A 15098-nucleotide genomic window follows, 5' to 3' on the forward strand; every position below is an offset into this window, starting at 1 on the left:
TGAAAACCTGGATTTTTATCGCCGATATCCATGCACAACTAAAGCAGAATGTTGTAAATACATGCGGATTTTATTCAGTTTTCTGCCACAGTTTTGAAGCTTTTTTGGCGTTTTTACGCACGTCGATGGTATTTGCCAAAAACCTACCCATACTTTTAAAGTTTGAATAATTCATGAGATACAATTTGCCTGCTCGAAAGAAGTGACTGTAAAAAGGGAGGGGGGTTATCCACAAACATATTCATAAGGGTTGACGGAATGGCCACCGCGGCTTCCAATCCTTATCTGCCCAGCAATAGCATCTTATCGTCCGGCTCCATCGTGCACTCTGACTCCGGAGGTGGTGGCATGCAGCCGGGCAGTGCTGCGGTTACCTCGGGGTCTGGGGGCTACAGGGGAGACCCCTCAGTCAAGATGGTACAGAGTGACTTTATGCAAGGCGCAATGGCAGCGAGCAACGGGGGACACATGCTGAGCCATGCCCATCAGTGGGTGACATCCCTCCCGCACGCCGCAGCGGCCGCAGCAGCAGCCGCGGTTGCTGCAGCTGAAGCCGGATCGCCCTGGTCGTCGAGCCCCGTCGGGATGACGGGCAGCCCGCAGCAGCAGGACGTGAAAAACTCCGGCAGAGACGATCTGCACACGGGCACTGCGCTGCACCACAGGCCCCCTCACTTAGCTCCCCACCAGACTCACGCCGGGGCTTGGGGGAGCACGACTGCGGCTCACATTAACTCCATATCCGGAGGACAGCAGCAGCAGCAGTCGCTGATCTACTCTCAGCCCGGTGGATTCACTGTGAACGGGATGCTCAGTCCAGGGAGCCAGAGCCTGGTGCACCCGGGCTTGGTGAGGGGGGACACCCCGGATCTGGACCACGGCAGCCACCATCACCACCATCACCACCAGCATCCGCATCACCAGCACCACGGCGGCGTCAACAGCCACGACCCGCACTCGGACGACGACACGCCGACCTCGGACGACCTGGAACAGTTCGCCAAGCAGTTCAAACAGCGGAGGATCAAACTGGGCTTTACGCAGGCGGACGTCGGCTTGGCGTTGGGCACCCTGTACGGGAACGTTTTCTCTCAGACAACCATTTGCAGATTCGAGGCTCTGCAGCTCAGCTTCAAAAACATGTGCAAGCTCAAGCCTTTGTTAAACAAGTGGCTTGAGGAGGCCGACTCGTCCACCGGCAGCCCCACCAGCATCGACAAGATCGCGGCGCAGGGGAGGAAGCGAAAGAAGCGCACATCCATCGAAGTGAGCGTCAAAGGGGCTTTGGAGAGCCACTTCTTAAAATGCCCCAAACCCTCGGCACAGGAGATCAGCAGCCTGGCGGACAACTTGCAGCTGGAGAAGGAGGTGGTTAGAGTGTGGTTTTGCAATAGGAGACAGAAGGAAAAACGGATGACGCCCCCAGGAGTGGCACAGACGCCGGAGGATGTGTACTCTCAGGTCGGCAATGTGAGTGCAGAAACACCGCCCCCCTCCATGGACTGCAAAAGAATGTTCAGTGAAACATAGAACAGCACACCAGAATATTTTATATGAAATTAAACTGATTTAAAAAAACACACAGACTATCGCCAAGATAGCCACATTTTTTGATACTGTGATTGTGAGGGAATATGAATGAGACTGCAAAATGTGTTATCTATTTTTCACCAGAAAAAAAGAGAAAGAGAAAAAAAAACAGCAACCTTTCCATCCCCTTTTTCCTCCCAACCCCCCCTCAGCAAACGCACCGTTAACCTTCTTCCAGGCCCTGAAATGTCTTAACCTAAAAGGTTCCTTCTGCTTTTTTCTTTCAGGGGCATTTTTTAGTAGATTACTTAAAAGATGCAAGTGAAGCGAGCGACCAGAGGGTGACAACCACAAGTTCATTCCACCAGGTAATTTTGGCGCATTAAAACACATCAAGAGGAAAACCCAAGCATTGTTTTTTTTATCTCTCTTCCCTCCCTTCCAAAAAACCGAGAAAAATACCCCCCCTCATTATCCTGTGTTTGATTGAAGAAACAAAGGAGCAGGCATTTTGTATATTTCGAAATGGGACTGATCCGCCTTCCCCTCCTCTCCAAGCCTAACAATAACAGAGGGGGAAAAACTGCAACACTATGAATAAGAGTGACATCCACGACGCTCCCATCATGATTTCCAGCTATTTGATTTCCTTCTGAGGTGGACTGCATGGTTTCATTCACACACGCGCGCGGAGGATTTGGGGATTTCTTCTTTTTGTTTTTCACGTTGAGGCCCTCATGAGCCCAGAAAGAAAAGACAAGCAGGACCAGGACTTGATCTCAAAGATCACCTTCTTCTTCTTCTCCCTTTTTTTAATTATTATTATTATTTAATGGACTTTGACTCCGTGAGTGGATTTTTCTCCCATTTTTTTCAACAAATAGAGCATAAGACATTTGAAAAAGACTTCAACTGCACTTATTTGAGAAAAAAAATCTGAAAATCTGTTGCCAAGTGTGACTGAGTGGGTGCTGTGGATATACTATTAATGCTGCCCTTTCTAAGCAGTGTTCTTTGGTAGGTTTTAATAAACAAAACTCTGTAAAGCCGGCAATATAGATCACTAGATCAGATACTGATCTGACTTATTTACTTTATATTTTTCATCAGAATTACTTGTTTTAATATTTTATTCGGAATACATATGAATTATTCCAAACGGTAATTTATTTCCCTCCTCCCCAGGAACTTGTGTAAGATGCTTTCCCCCTCCTCCTCTCTTGTTTTATTTCAATATTTTTCTTATATTTTTGTTGTTGCCCTTATTTGTTTAATTTTGTATTCTCGTTTCTAAAGGAGCACAAATCACCATAAGCTGACATTGACCGTTGTTAGGTAATAAGGGTATATTTTGATGTGATAATTTGATTGTAATTTAATTTCAGTAGTGGTTCCGTACGAGCTGATTGAGACACAATAAATTTGTTAGAATGAAATGCAATCATCTTGTGTTCTGACATTTATATTCTTCTCGTATATTCTGGGCTGTTTGTGGGATTACCCTGTGTGCTATGTTTTGCATGCACAGCAGCAGCTAATGAAGAAAATGGTGGACTATTTTGTCCCAGATGAAGCTGCGAGCTAAGAATAACCTCCATTAGAATAATGCAGAACAAAGGCTCTTTGTAGACTGAAACATGAAAATACTCCTTTAAAAAGAAAAAAAAATGTTTTTTTTTTATTTACTAAAAATATAAAACAGATAAGTTGGCGTATTAATGCAGCATTTAGCGCTTCGAGAGCTCATCAGTTATCGCCTGTAGGCTTAAATAAATGTCCACCAGCGCTGTTATCATCGTCCCATAACTGTATATTACCATTTAAATGAAGCATCGCGGTCACTTGCAGGCCTGCACAATGGCTCGACTGTTTGTTTACATCTGCTGCCTCTTGAGGCCTTGGGCAAAAGGCAGGAGCCCCAGCCCCAGCCTGCAGGATGGAAATGTAGATTTTGTGCAAAAAGAAACAGATAGAGGGAGAGAGAGGGAGCACCGGTGTTTCTTAGAGGAGGGGAATCAAAGCGGACACCAGACAGACGCGTCCTAATGTCCTGCCTGCATGTTATGTAATATTTAGGTTGCAGCTCACAGTCCGGATAGAGCATCACATCACGGCGATAAACACATCATTATTAGTCTGCTTTACGAGCGCCTGATCCACGCGCTGCAATCTGCAAAATAATTGATTTACACTCAGTCAAATAGCCCGAATTGAATTTGCAGCTGGCTGCTTACGAGATTGCGACCGAATGCACCTCGAAAAGGAGGCCGGCGCAGGCTCGCCAGGTGCGTTTCCCAGGTAGACTCGGCAGAGCCTGGCGCGCCGTTTTCGGATGCGGGGCACTGGGTCAGAGAGCTCATCGATTCCGTCTGTCCAAAGCTGAGCAGCCCACAGGCTCAGCTGCCTCTCCGCTCCCGGTTTACTGAGGATGAGGCGCTGTCTGACATGTCGGAGGCTGCAGGTTCATATCAGGGCCGTTGTTTGAGGACTCAGAGCGGTGGTTTTATGCGGGGCAGGTGCAGGAAAAACGATATTCCTGAAGAGTTGTATTATTCAATTTCCTATATGATTCTAAATGGTGTTATCAATGCTTCAGCTGTGGTATGATTATTATTTTATTATTTTAACAACAGGACTATTTTATGTCACGGCTGCAAGAGACAAATGTGTCCCTGGGTTTCCAACTTTCTTTTTTCTTGAGTTGTCTTGCTCGCCTATTCAGCAAAACTCAACAAAACGTGTCCTCTCGCTGCAGGATTTGAATTTCGCGGATGATTTCCCATACTAGTTGCTTAGCAACTGAATTCAATGATATAGAGAAGTAGGCATCATTTTTCTTTGTCTCCATTAGGAAAAGTGGCAGCAGAGTCGCGCTGTATGTGCAGCCCCCCCTCAAAACTTTGCATTTTGTGATTTATTTACGCGCGTGCGGTGTTTTACAATGTTAAAGCCGGACTAATTATGAGGCAACATACGGTTCTCTTCATTTAATTGCATTTATCTTAAGTATTTGGCGCTTGCTGGTGGAGCAAGGCAGAAAAGTGTGGAAAACAAAGCCCGCGTGTAGCGAGGCTCCACTCTGGCCTCGCGCTGCCTACCTGTGCGCTCGCTCATTAAGCATGCGGCTCCTGCGCTCCTCTGCTATAAAAACCCGATGCAAAGTCACATGACGCGCCAAGATAAGCCAACGCGCAAGACCTTCGCCGCGCAGAGGGAACACTTTGAGGCTGCCGTGCACAGCAGACCTGCGCATTTACATCCCGCAACACAGCTCGTGCAGACATATCCCAAATCTTGTAGTGAGAGTTTTTTTTTTTTCTTTTTTTAACCAAAGGCGACACACACGAAAAAAGAGTTTCAAATCTCATAATGGGTTTTGGTGCGCCTATTCTCCAACAGCTTTGCCTTTTTCATGGGTCTTCGAAAACCGTGTTGGCAGCAGCATGAGTGTGTGTGTGAGTGAGCGTGTGTGTGTGTGTGTGCACCGATACGTTCAGGCCTTAGGAACACTTCTGCTTTCCCTGCTATTGATTTAGGACGCCAGTGGCCCAACAGGCTCGTCGCGCCCATTGACGCTAATTAAAGACGCTCGTTGTCACAGCACTCTGCTCTTTAAAGCAGGACTTGAGCCGGGACGTGGAGCGGAGGGAGCCCGGCTCCGTCCCGTAAAAACTAAACTTTTAATGCCGTGTTTTCATTAATATTTGACTTTATTCAACAAGCGGTACACTTCAGTCAGTCACTGCCTCAAACGTGCAGTAACCTCATGCATCTAATAAACATGATGTCTGATCACACAGATTTATATTTTGTATAGAAATCAGAGCAAATTCTAATAAAATAAACACGTCTGTTACTCTTTACACTGTGGTATGATTGTAGCTCCGGGCCCAACTCAAGTGCATTTAATAAATAGCTTTTATACTCGTTATATTGCTTCATAAATACCGTTTTATGATTGTAAACATCATGTTTTATTATAAGACTACACCCTTAGAGTTGCACTTCCCCATATAACGCAGACTTTGGCTCACTTTTAATCATACACACAGGTTAAAGCTGATTATCTGTGTGTATTTAGGACCATGTTAACCAGGCTGTTTCAGTTTTGAGGCGCACTTCCACTGTGTCACTGGATGCATGGCGTCAGGCTCATCCCAACCTGCTGAAACTGTGCATCGACACAATGGTTCCCCCCTCATACTGTATTTACTCCACGTGTCGAGCGCATGAATATGGATTATTCTGAGCTGTTCTCCACAGGGAGCCTTCCTCTTCCACGTCCACATGGATTTATCTGTGCTGCAGGAAAAAAAAAAAAAAAGAAAAGAAAATATCCTTCTGTCTGGTTGTGACTGCTGACTTTTGATCACTGTTAGTGCTGTTATGTTACAGTAAGTATGGTGGAGTATTTACTGGATTCATCCCTCGTTTGTGTTGTTGTCATCGTGGCAACTCCATGAGGTGATTTTTAATGTTTTAAATATTTTATTTTTATTCCAAACAGCCGACGAATTACCGTCTTTATTGGTTTAATTGAGCTTTTTATGGAATTTAATGCAAACATTATTTTTTCAGTTGTTGTGTTTGTTGCCACATGTTAGAATTTATGCATGTATACACAAATTGGCCATTCATGGGTGTTTAACCTGTGCATTATTATTATTATTATTATTATTATTATTATTATTATTATTATTATTATTATTATTATTATTATTATTATTATTATTATTATTATTATTATTATTATTCAGGTTTGTACATAATTATATATATAATTATGCACGGCATTAAGGGGCACTTTCTTTCTAAAAGAGCAATACAATTCAGGACAACATCAAAAGAAAATATAATAATAGGCCTCCATGTAAGTATGGCTTATCAAGTCGTTTTAGTCGCAGCGGAGGAGGAAGAAGAAGAGGAGAGAAAGACGAGGAGGACGTTTTAAAATATGACGTGACTCTCGGGGGTTTCCTCTCTATAAATTGTGAAGGTCATGGTTTTGTGAGCAGGCAGGATGGATAGGTAGAGGAGGGGTGAATGGAGTCTGAAGGCAGCTCAGCCATACAGAGGTAATGTGCTCCACCATCTCATCTGCCTGTCTGCATTTCAAAAGCCTTGCATGGTGGAATCTAATGTTTTTTTTTCCTTCTTCTTCCTCTTCTTCTTCTTCCTCCTCTTCTTCTTCTTTCCTCTCCTCTCTTTCCAAATGCAGATTTAACGCCTTTAATGCAGCAACATGAGTGATTTGAGATTCAATTTAGACGTTTATAACTGACAAGCAGTCCAACAGTCTCCTTCTGCAAATATCGACTATTCTCTATTTAAATGTTTAAAGTGAGAAACTTTGCGGCAAAAATTACTTTGGCTTTAAAACTACGCCCACAATGATAAAAAAAAAAAACAAAAAAAAAACATAATATTGCTGTAGGTGCTTATAATGATTATTGTTCTTATAATATTCTAAATTTGTTTAAATGTTGCTCCAAAATGTGACTTTTTTAAATTAATAGTGACGTTTCGCCCCTATAATCACCCATATATGTGTGCGTTTTGTGATATTTTTGTGACATAGTAATATATATGTAATTTCTCTTATGATAATTTTCCAATAATATTGATTTTTACAACTTTGACAGTTTTCACACAGTGTATACTTTCATTTCTTGTCTATTTATACCAGCGCACTGTTAGTGTGAGAACTTCAGGAGCGTCTAATTGCATTTATTTGACTTTTCCCACATACACACACACTGTGGTATTTTGGGAAGTTTTGCGGCCGGAGAAATAATCGCGGTTGGGTCTCTGCTGTAGGTCAAGCACACACACACACACACACACACACACACACACACACACACACACACACACACACACACACACACACACACACCTGCCCTCATAGGATAAATGAGTTGTTTCATGACTTGTGTGTGGACATGCTGTCAGCGGCTGCTGTGAGCCTCAGCTCGGACACTCGCTCTCTCAGTCGTGATAGTAAAAAATCATCCTTGATGGTAAAAAAAAATCATCCTTGAGGACAGATTTGGGGTCTTTTCGGGCGGAAAGTTGCAGCGGAGATAAACAGACCCACACTAAGACACTGACGCTTTGTTTCTTTTATTTTTATCCTATCTTGAACGCATTATTTGCCTCTCATGAAGTAGCCCTGTAGTTCAGTCTCTTATTTGCTGTTTGCAGGAAAGAAACAGTTTAAAATACGAGAATCACTTGATTAAAATCATAAAAAAACGGTTTCTTAATGTTTTCTGTCTTTAAACTTAAAGTGATTACATAAAGAATTCCTGCAATATCATTTGCAGAATAAAATACTCCAGTCTAATCCATATTCAGTGCAGAGACCCCTCTCAGGAGTGAAGCGCTCCTCTCCAGCTTCCCTGACCTTACAGCGCCACCCAGTGGCCGCCTGAGCTGAGTCCACAGTGCAGGCGCTCCTGTCATTATCTGCACTGGAATCAGCTGCTTTAATCAAAGCTAATTAATGAAGATGACATTTTGATGTACTTTTGGATTATGAAGACTTAGATTTTGGAGCAGTTTGTAGCCACTTTGCGTGTTTTTTAAACACATTGTTTGTCTTTTCAGGGCTTGTCTGCTAAAATCTACAGGAAGTCTTTTAAAAATATTTGAACATTTTGCTTCATTAATTCGTTAAAAATCTATTTACTCATTTAAAACAGCACTGTTGCACCCTTGTTCACTGTTGTGTTGAATAGTGCAAATAATATTATCAAAGTGGATGACTAGCATGTTTATGTATTTTTATTTCCATATTTTTTTATTCTAGTTGTTATTGGGTTTCATGCATATTGCCCCTGTCATGTGAACACCACGCATCTCCAAAAACGCAAACTTTCCATGAGCTAAGAGAAGCTAAATGTTCAACTTTGTGACAACTTCAGATGATTTGACAGGTTTGTAATCCATCAGATCCTGTGAAAAATTCAACGTCATCAAAGTGCATGCGATGACAGCACTGATATGCCGTCTAATAACTGAAAAGCTGCCATCTGGTCACACACTCTATCGATGGAAATCATTGTTTATATGTGCTTCAACCCAACTTCTAATTTATTGTCCCAGAGGTGAAACCTGACTACATCAGCTGGACTCCTCGAGCACGTTCAGCCATCACTCAGACCATCACCAGCCCTCAGTGGTTAAATGGGATCAGCATCAGCAGGTGATCATGAGCATCTGACAGTTTGTTCACCTGAACAATAAAAGCATGATTCGACCTGTTAAACCTGAGCTTCGGTCGTCTCAAGCTCATGTTCTCCATTTGGAGGGTGAAGAGGACAATGTAAAATATCTGGAGCATTTGAAGCTACTGAGAGACAGATCAGGCGCCCTGGCCTTGGGGAGCCTCCAAATGATTGGTTATTCTCCCTGTATTCACTGTAGCTCCCCAGTGAAAATCATGTATCTCCAAATTTGGTGATTTGGAATTTTCCAGATAAGATGAAATATTACAAATGTCTACTTCAGAAGCTGAAAAGTTTTTAAAAAATCTTAAAAAACAAACCATGCTTTGCTCACATTTTTAAACTCATGCCGCCACCTTAACTGGCTTCCTGCAGAACGCTGTTGTGCAACTTTTCTGTTATTTTTTTTTTTTTTGGGGGGGGGGGGGTTGTATTTTTTTGATGCGGTTTTGTGTCTAAAATTAATTCAGTCTCACACATGCAACGTCTTGTTTCAGCCCGGGTTCAACACATGCTCCACCCGCGCTGATGATCCCCATAAAAGACAGCCGGCCCTGCTTTATCGGTTGCCATGGAAGCCAGGAAGCTAGTTAGTGATCTTTCACATCTCCCCCTGTTGTTTATCCGTGTGACGTGAGAGACAGCTTTTCAGTCAGTGCACATGTGTTTGGAGAGCATTGTGCAAAAAGCCATAATAACTTTTGAGGATTATTGTGATTTAGGCTACTTTGTTGGTGCTGATGGTGTCCATGATCGCTCCCATGGGTGTCACTGCTGCTGGGGGGCACCTTGTTCAGTCTTACATACCATATTTCAGTTGTAGAGGAGGAAATTATATTATTAGTGTAACCATTATATCATTTAACTAAAATGGGACACTGATGAAAGTCTTGCAATCAAACATTAAGTATATGTGCAGTTCTTAAATCAAAAGTAAAAACCTTTAACTGTTTCTTTGCATTAATCCGATTAATTGGTTCACATATGGTTTGCACATCAATTATTCAAGCTGGGTAACTTAAATTTGGCAATATGGTGCATTTCTAGCTACATTTCTTTGAGAAATGCAGTGAAAGAAAAGATGCATTTAATGGAAATTTCCTCAGAATAATCTTCTCAGGTCCTGGCAGCATGAGTGGCATGTGTCCATAAAGTTATCTTTGAACAAACTGCCCAGTGAGGGTCAGCACAGCCTGTGATGTAAAACTTCTTGGGCCCTACCCATAATCCCTCTCGACCCAGAAGTGAACCCAGCTCCGCCCGCATCCAGCCGGGCCCCGCATCTCGCAGCGTGAGCCTGGCTGCTTCCAGAGCCTCGTGTCAAAAAGCTGGTCAGCATTTCAAAGGACTCCGAGCATTCGCAGAGACTGACGCCCACAGCCGCCGACGGGCCGGTGCCAACAATCGCTGTTTGTGTTGGCTCCGGGAGCCATCGTACAGAGAGAGGGATTCAGAAGTTGCCAAGTAATGACTTGGTAACGTCGAAAAAGTGGAAGCGAAGAAGCGATTCTCCGAAGACGTGCCAGGACTTTCTGCTTGTGAGCACAAGCGTCACATGGAGGATGACTTCTTTCTTGAACAGAGAGATTCGGAGACAGATGTTTTTCTGGTTCAGGCTTTGAGGTAATGCTTTTGAGGACGTTTTTGGCATTTCACCGTTTTTACTGTTGAGTTGGATGAAAACAGCCACATTTCCAAATCAGCTGAGAACAATACGATCAGAATCAGCTTTGGCTTTCCGGGATAGTCGACTAATCATTCCTCAGTCACGTTATACCAGTATTTTTCAACCTGGGCCCTACTTTATATATTTTGGGGTGTAAATGATTTATAAGTACAAGAAGTTTTGGAATTAGTCCAGTAGATCATCTCAGCCAGCAGCCACAAAGAGGGCTGTGATAGCTGCAACATAAACCTCGGGGGGCAAACGTGCCCGTTAAAGTACATCTACTATGAGTGTTTGTTTTGCCACTGATAGGCTCAGATTGTTCCCAACAAAGATAGACCTTTTCCCTAACTACTATTAAAACAACAGCCACAAAATAACACAAACTAACTAACCGATTGAGGCAGAGGTCAACCAGCAACACCCCATTCTGCGAGGTAAAATTCCTGTTTTCGTCAATGGAGTCTGGTGGCTTCGAGGAGAGGCCATGTAACGGCTGTTTCTGGTTCAACAAAAAGGATCTTACTCTTAAACAGGGAGGTCTATATCTGTGGGGATCCTTTCTGCAGTGTTATCAGACACTTAGAACAACAGTCTGACAGACACTTTTAGTGGATGTACGTACTTTGACGAGTGTATTTGTCCTCAAGGATTACGTTGCAGCCATTGTATGCTGTTTTGGGGCTGCCGGCTAAAGGGATCTACTGGAACAACTTCTATTGGTCATTTAGACTGCAAAGTATGTAAAAATAGGGCAGAGGTTTAAAAGTAATGGAATTACCCTTTAAAGCATGGATGTGTGTGTTTTCTTTGTGTGTGTGTGCCCTGTCCTACACCAGCGAGCGTCCCGGGTGGCGACGGATCTCAGCAGCAGACGGATCGATGGTCGGGGACAGAGGCAGGGGTCAGCCGGTCCTCAGGGGTCCACCGGTGACATCTCCTGCTGCAGCTCGCCGGCCGGCCGCCAGCTCGGGTCAGCTATCCCAGCAGGCCGTTCTCTCTGGCAGCAGTTACCAAGGTGACAGCATGTCAGCACAGCCCCGCAGCGCCGCTGAGGGCGGGAGGGTGAGGCGGAGGGGAGCGAGCAGGGAGCCCGATGCATCACCAGCTCTGATGGGTTTGTCAATACTGCTTAGATCCAGGGGGAGCTGGGTCTGTGGTGACACACACCGGGCCCCTCCAGAGAGCCAGCACATACACACACCTGACCCGCAAACACACACAAAACACATACAAACAAGCATGCACAGAAATAGGCATCCACGTTTGCATACTATATGTACAACATATGCATTTTGGCAAGAAAACAGTTGCACACGCATACCAGGATACACCCACCAATTTGGAGTTGTAGTCTTATTTTCATACCAGGAAAAGCACACTGAGACACAAAAACTGAAAAAAAAAATCACATGCATTTGCACAGACTCACTTTCCTCATTTAGGAGGACGCCGTAGTGAATTAAATTCAATTACTTGAGACTTGAAACTTTAACCATAACCACTACATGTCTAACCCTGAAAAACCCACTGAAATGTCATGGTTTACCTTGTGGGGACCTGCAAAATGAGTGTGAGTGAGTCTCCACAATGTGACCTTGTGTGAACACATTTTTTGTTGCCCCTGTGATTAACAGAAGCACCCCCGCAAACACACATGAACTGTACATTGCATGCACACGAGAATTCGCACAGGCATGCTGCAAGAGCAACGTATGTGTTGCAAAACACACACCATAGGCTCGCACATACACAACCATGGTGCAGGATACACGCAAATATTGTGCCGGGGTCGTGTTTGCTCACGTTATTCAGTCACATTTTGGCTCAAAAATACAAGAAAGACATGAAACAGATACATGCACACACACACACACACACACACACACACACACACACACACACACACATGCACACAAACTTCTTTTTGCAATTTAGCAGGACATAATTAATTCCCTAGAGACCTAACCTTAACCATCGCCGTTACATGCCTAATAATCCCCAAATGGGAGGTGAGTCCCCACAATGTTATGACAGGAATACAGTACACCTGCAAGCATTCACATTAGTGTTTTGGCTTACAAACACGCATCATACATTTGCACATGCACACACATGAAAGGATACGCGCACAGATATTGGGCTGCATGCTGATATTTTAGCACAAACTACAAGACAGGCAGGAAACAAATCGCATGCATTCACTCCCATTCATCAACAGATACAAGTGCATTGCTTTCACTTACTTTCATTCCCTAGAGGCTTATAACCTTCACCAAAACCACTACATACCAGCCCCACCCTAACGCTAAAACGCTAAAAAAGTCCTACCCGTCAGTCCATACTACCTATTAATTCCAAGCAGGTTCACACTGGAACACTGCAAAAAAATCTGCATACCTACTCCAGAAAAGTGTACTGTTGATGTCAACTTCTGTCCCCCAAAGCAATGCACAGAAAGGAAATCGAGGTTTTTACTCACAGCTGCAAAGGGTTTAAATAAATTGCAAATGCTGGTGAGACAGAAAGAGACTTAAAAAACTGAACATATTAAATATTTGTAAAAACCATTTTGCTTTCATTTGTGAAGTTTCACGGTCGGTGTCGTTGTAATGTCACGATTTTATTGCTGCCAGATGGTGCACACGTTCAATCATTTCCTGTTAGTATAACAGAGTGAAGCATGTGGATTTCTTGTATGCTAACTGCAAAACAATATTCTATAAAGATTAGTGTACGTATGTATGTACATGCTATAATATGCAGTATGGAATTGGGATACAGCTCATGTCTTAATCCAGAAATTTAAAGCCTGACCTTATGGGGATCTGGTTTTTTGTCCCCAAAAAGAACATAAGTCCTCACAGTGCAGCGTGCTGACAGATTTGTGTCCCCGCAATGCAATGTGATTAATAGAGGCACACCTGCAAACACAAATGCTCCCATCAGCGTGCAGCCTGTGCACATACACTCGCACACACACACACCTTCATAGCAAGAATATTTTGCTGTGCTCTTATGTACACATCAACATTTAGCATGAGCACACACAGAGCCATGCACTCCTGACGGAGTGATTGTTGGGGGAGGCTGGATGCGTGGATTAAGCTGTTGGTGCAGGAGTCGAGAGCGAGCTGGCAGATAAAAATGAGTGTACAGTGGTGCTGCAGGACCAGAGAGAAAGAGAGCGAGGTGAGGGAAGTGAAAGCACGCTCGGCCCGTCTGACTCTGTATCTCATTAACCAAAGCGAGAGGGGGATTGGGAAAAGCAGCACCAGCCACGTTTTGCCTCAGAGGGGCTCGCAGTGTAACCATTTCTAGGCCGTGGATTTAATAGATTACTAATGATCGGCCACAGGTATTTCCAAGTTAGACATTAGAGGCGGACGTCCAAAATGAGATCATTTGCTAATCCGTGCATTTCCACCTCTGTGATTCTTGAAGCACGCTTTGATATGGTGCAGGGTCTGCATGTTGGGATTCAAAGCAGTTAGCGTTGGGATGTATAGGGGAGGGAAAGGTTTACGGCTAATCTCGTGCTGCTATCTTGGTGTGGTGAGGTGTTGTAAGCGCAGAGGGAGAAGGTGTGAGAATATACGGAGCGCTCATGATTCCTCGTAGGCTCTATATCCGATCTGACCAATCCTCTTAGCAAGAGAGAGTTGAGCTCTGCCCTCCCCAGAGAAGTCTCTTTTTCATTCAACCTATTATGTCAATGTTTAATGCCTAAGGAGGGAGAGCAGAGAGGTGAAAGCATTATGACTGTAGCCTTGGCAGAGCTTGTTTGCAGCTAATACCAGAGTGCCGAACTGCTGCTGTCAATTTCTCCGGCTTGTTTTCGAAACTGCGGCGACGCCCGCATCTGCTGCAATTTCCCCTTCCTCCACAATAAATGCGAGCTTCATCGCAAAACGCCTGATTCTGACTAAAACAATTTCATGTGCGGCGCCGAAATGCTCATCTGTGCAGCGGCAGAACACGACCTACACATTAGCAAACACAGAGGTTGCTTGTACTCAAACACGGGCGCCATTCGAATGGCTTCCGCTGCCGTTTAAAAGCTTTGCTCGCTGAAATAAAAGTAATTAATTGGTGTTATACACCAAGGACATAATTATCTTTTCCAGTAACTGGCACATATTTAATTACCAGTAATTGTTCCCCAAGCCTTGTTCAAAAGTGCTGCGCGCCAGACAGTTCTGATATATTATACACTAATCCTGCACTTGATACTCAGTCAATTAGGAAATGTGTGTCAAAGAGCAATCATGTAAACAGCATTGTGGAACACACACATCCTTCTGAGACATGACGCCTACGTGGGCCTTCGCCGGTGTCCTCACACACACACACACACACACACATCTGTCTCACTGCTCTGCACTTTGTTTCCCTCCTCAGGGTACAAAATCCCGACCTATCCCGTTCCTTCCCAAGGTGTTAATGCCTGCCAGATTGGAGGAAAGTAATTTGAGATCATTTCGCAACAAAGGCCGCAGATACTGATTAACGCGGGGGCTACTCTCTTGCCAAGTGGCGTGGTCCCATTTAAAAAGCGTCAGGAGCTAAATTTACTCCCCAGTGCCTTGGGGTGTGTGGGGCCAGAGGCTGCAGTGGGGCCCTTGAACATGAGAACAGGGTTTAATAAGTAAACGGGAGAGAGAGAGAACAGT

The 15098-nt window shown here is 44.1% G+C and overlaps 1 protein-coding gene across 1 annotated transcript; it reads left to right on the plus strand.

Annotated features, from left to right (window-relative positions):
* The first annotated feature begins 258 nt into the window (after window positions 1-258).
* On the plus strand, window positions 259-1916 carry pou3f3b (POU class 3 homeobox 3b). Its single transcript, XM_041966334.1, has 2 exons — window positions 259-1470; window positions 1818-1916. Exons 1-2 carry the CDS (start codon window positions 259-261, stop codon window positions 1914-1916), a joined length of 1311 nt encoding a protein of 436 aa, XP_041822268.1.
* Window positions 1917-15098: the final 13182 nt, after the last annotated feature.

Source organism: Chelmon rostratus, chromosome 24 (genome assembly GCF_017976325.1).
Source record: "Chelmon rostratus isolate fCheRos1 chromosome 24, fCheRos1.pri, whole genome shotgun sequence".
Lineage (NCBI taxonomy): Eukaryota > Metazoa > Chordata > Actinopteri > Chaetodontiformes > Chaetodontidae > Chelmon > Chelmon rostratus.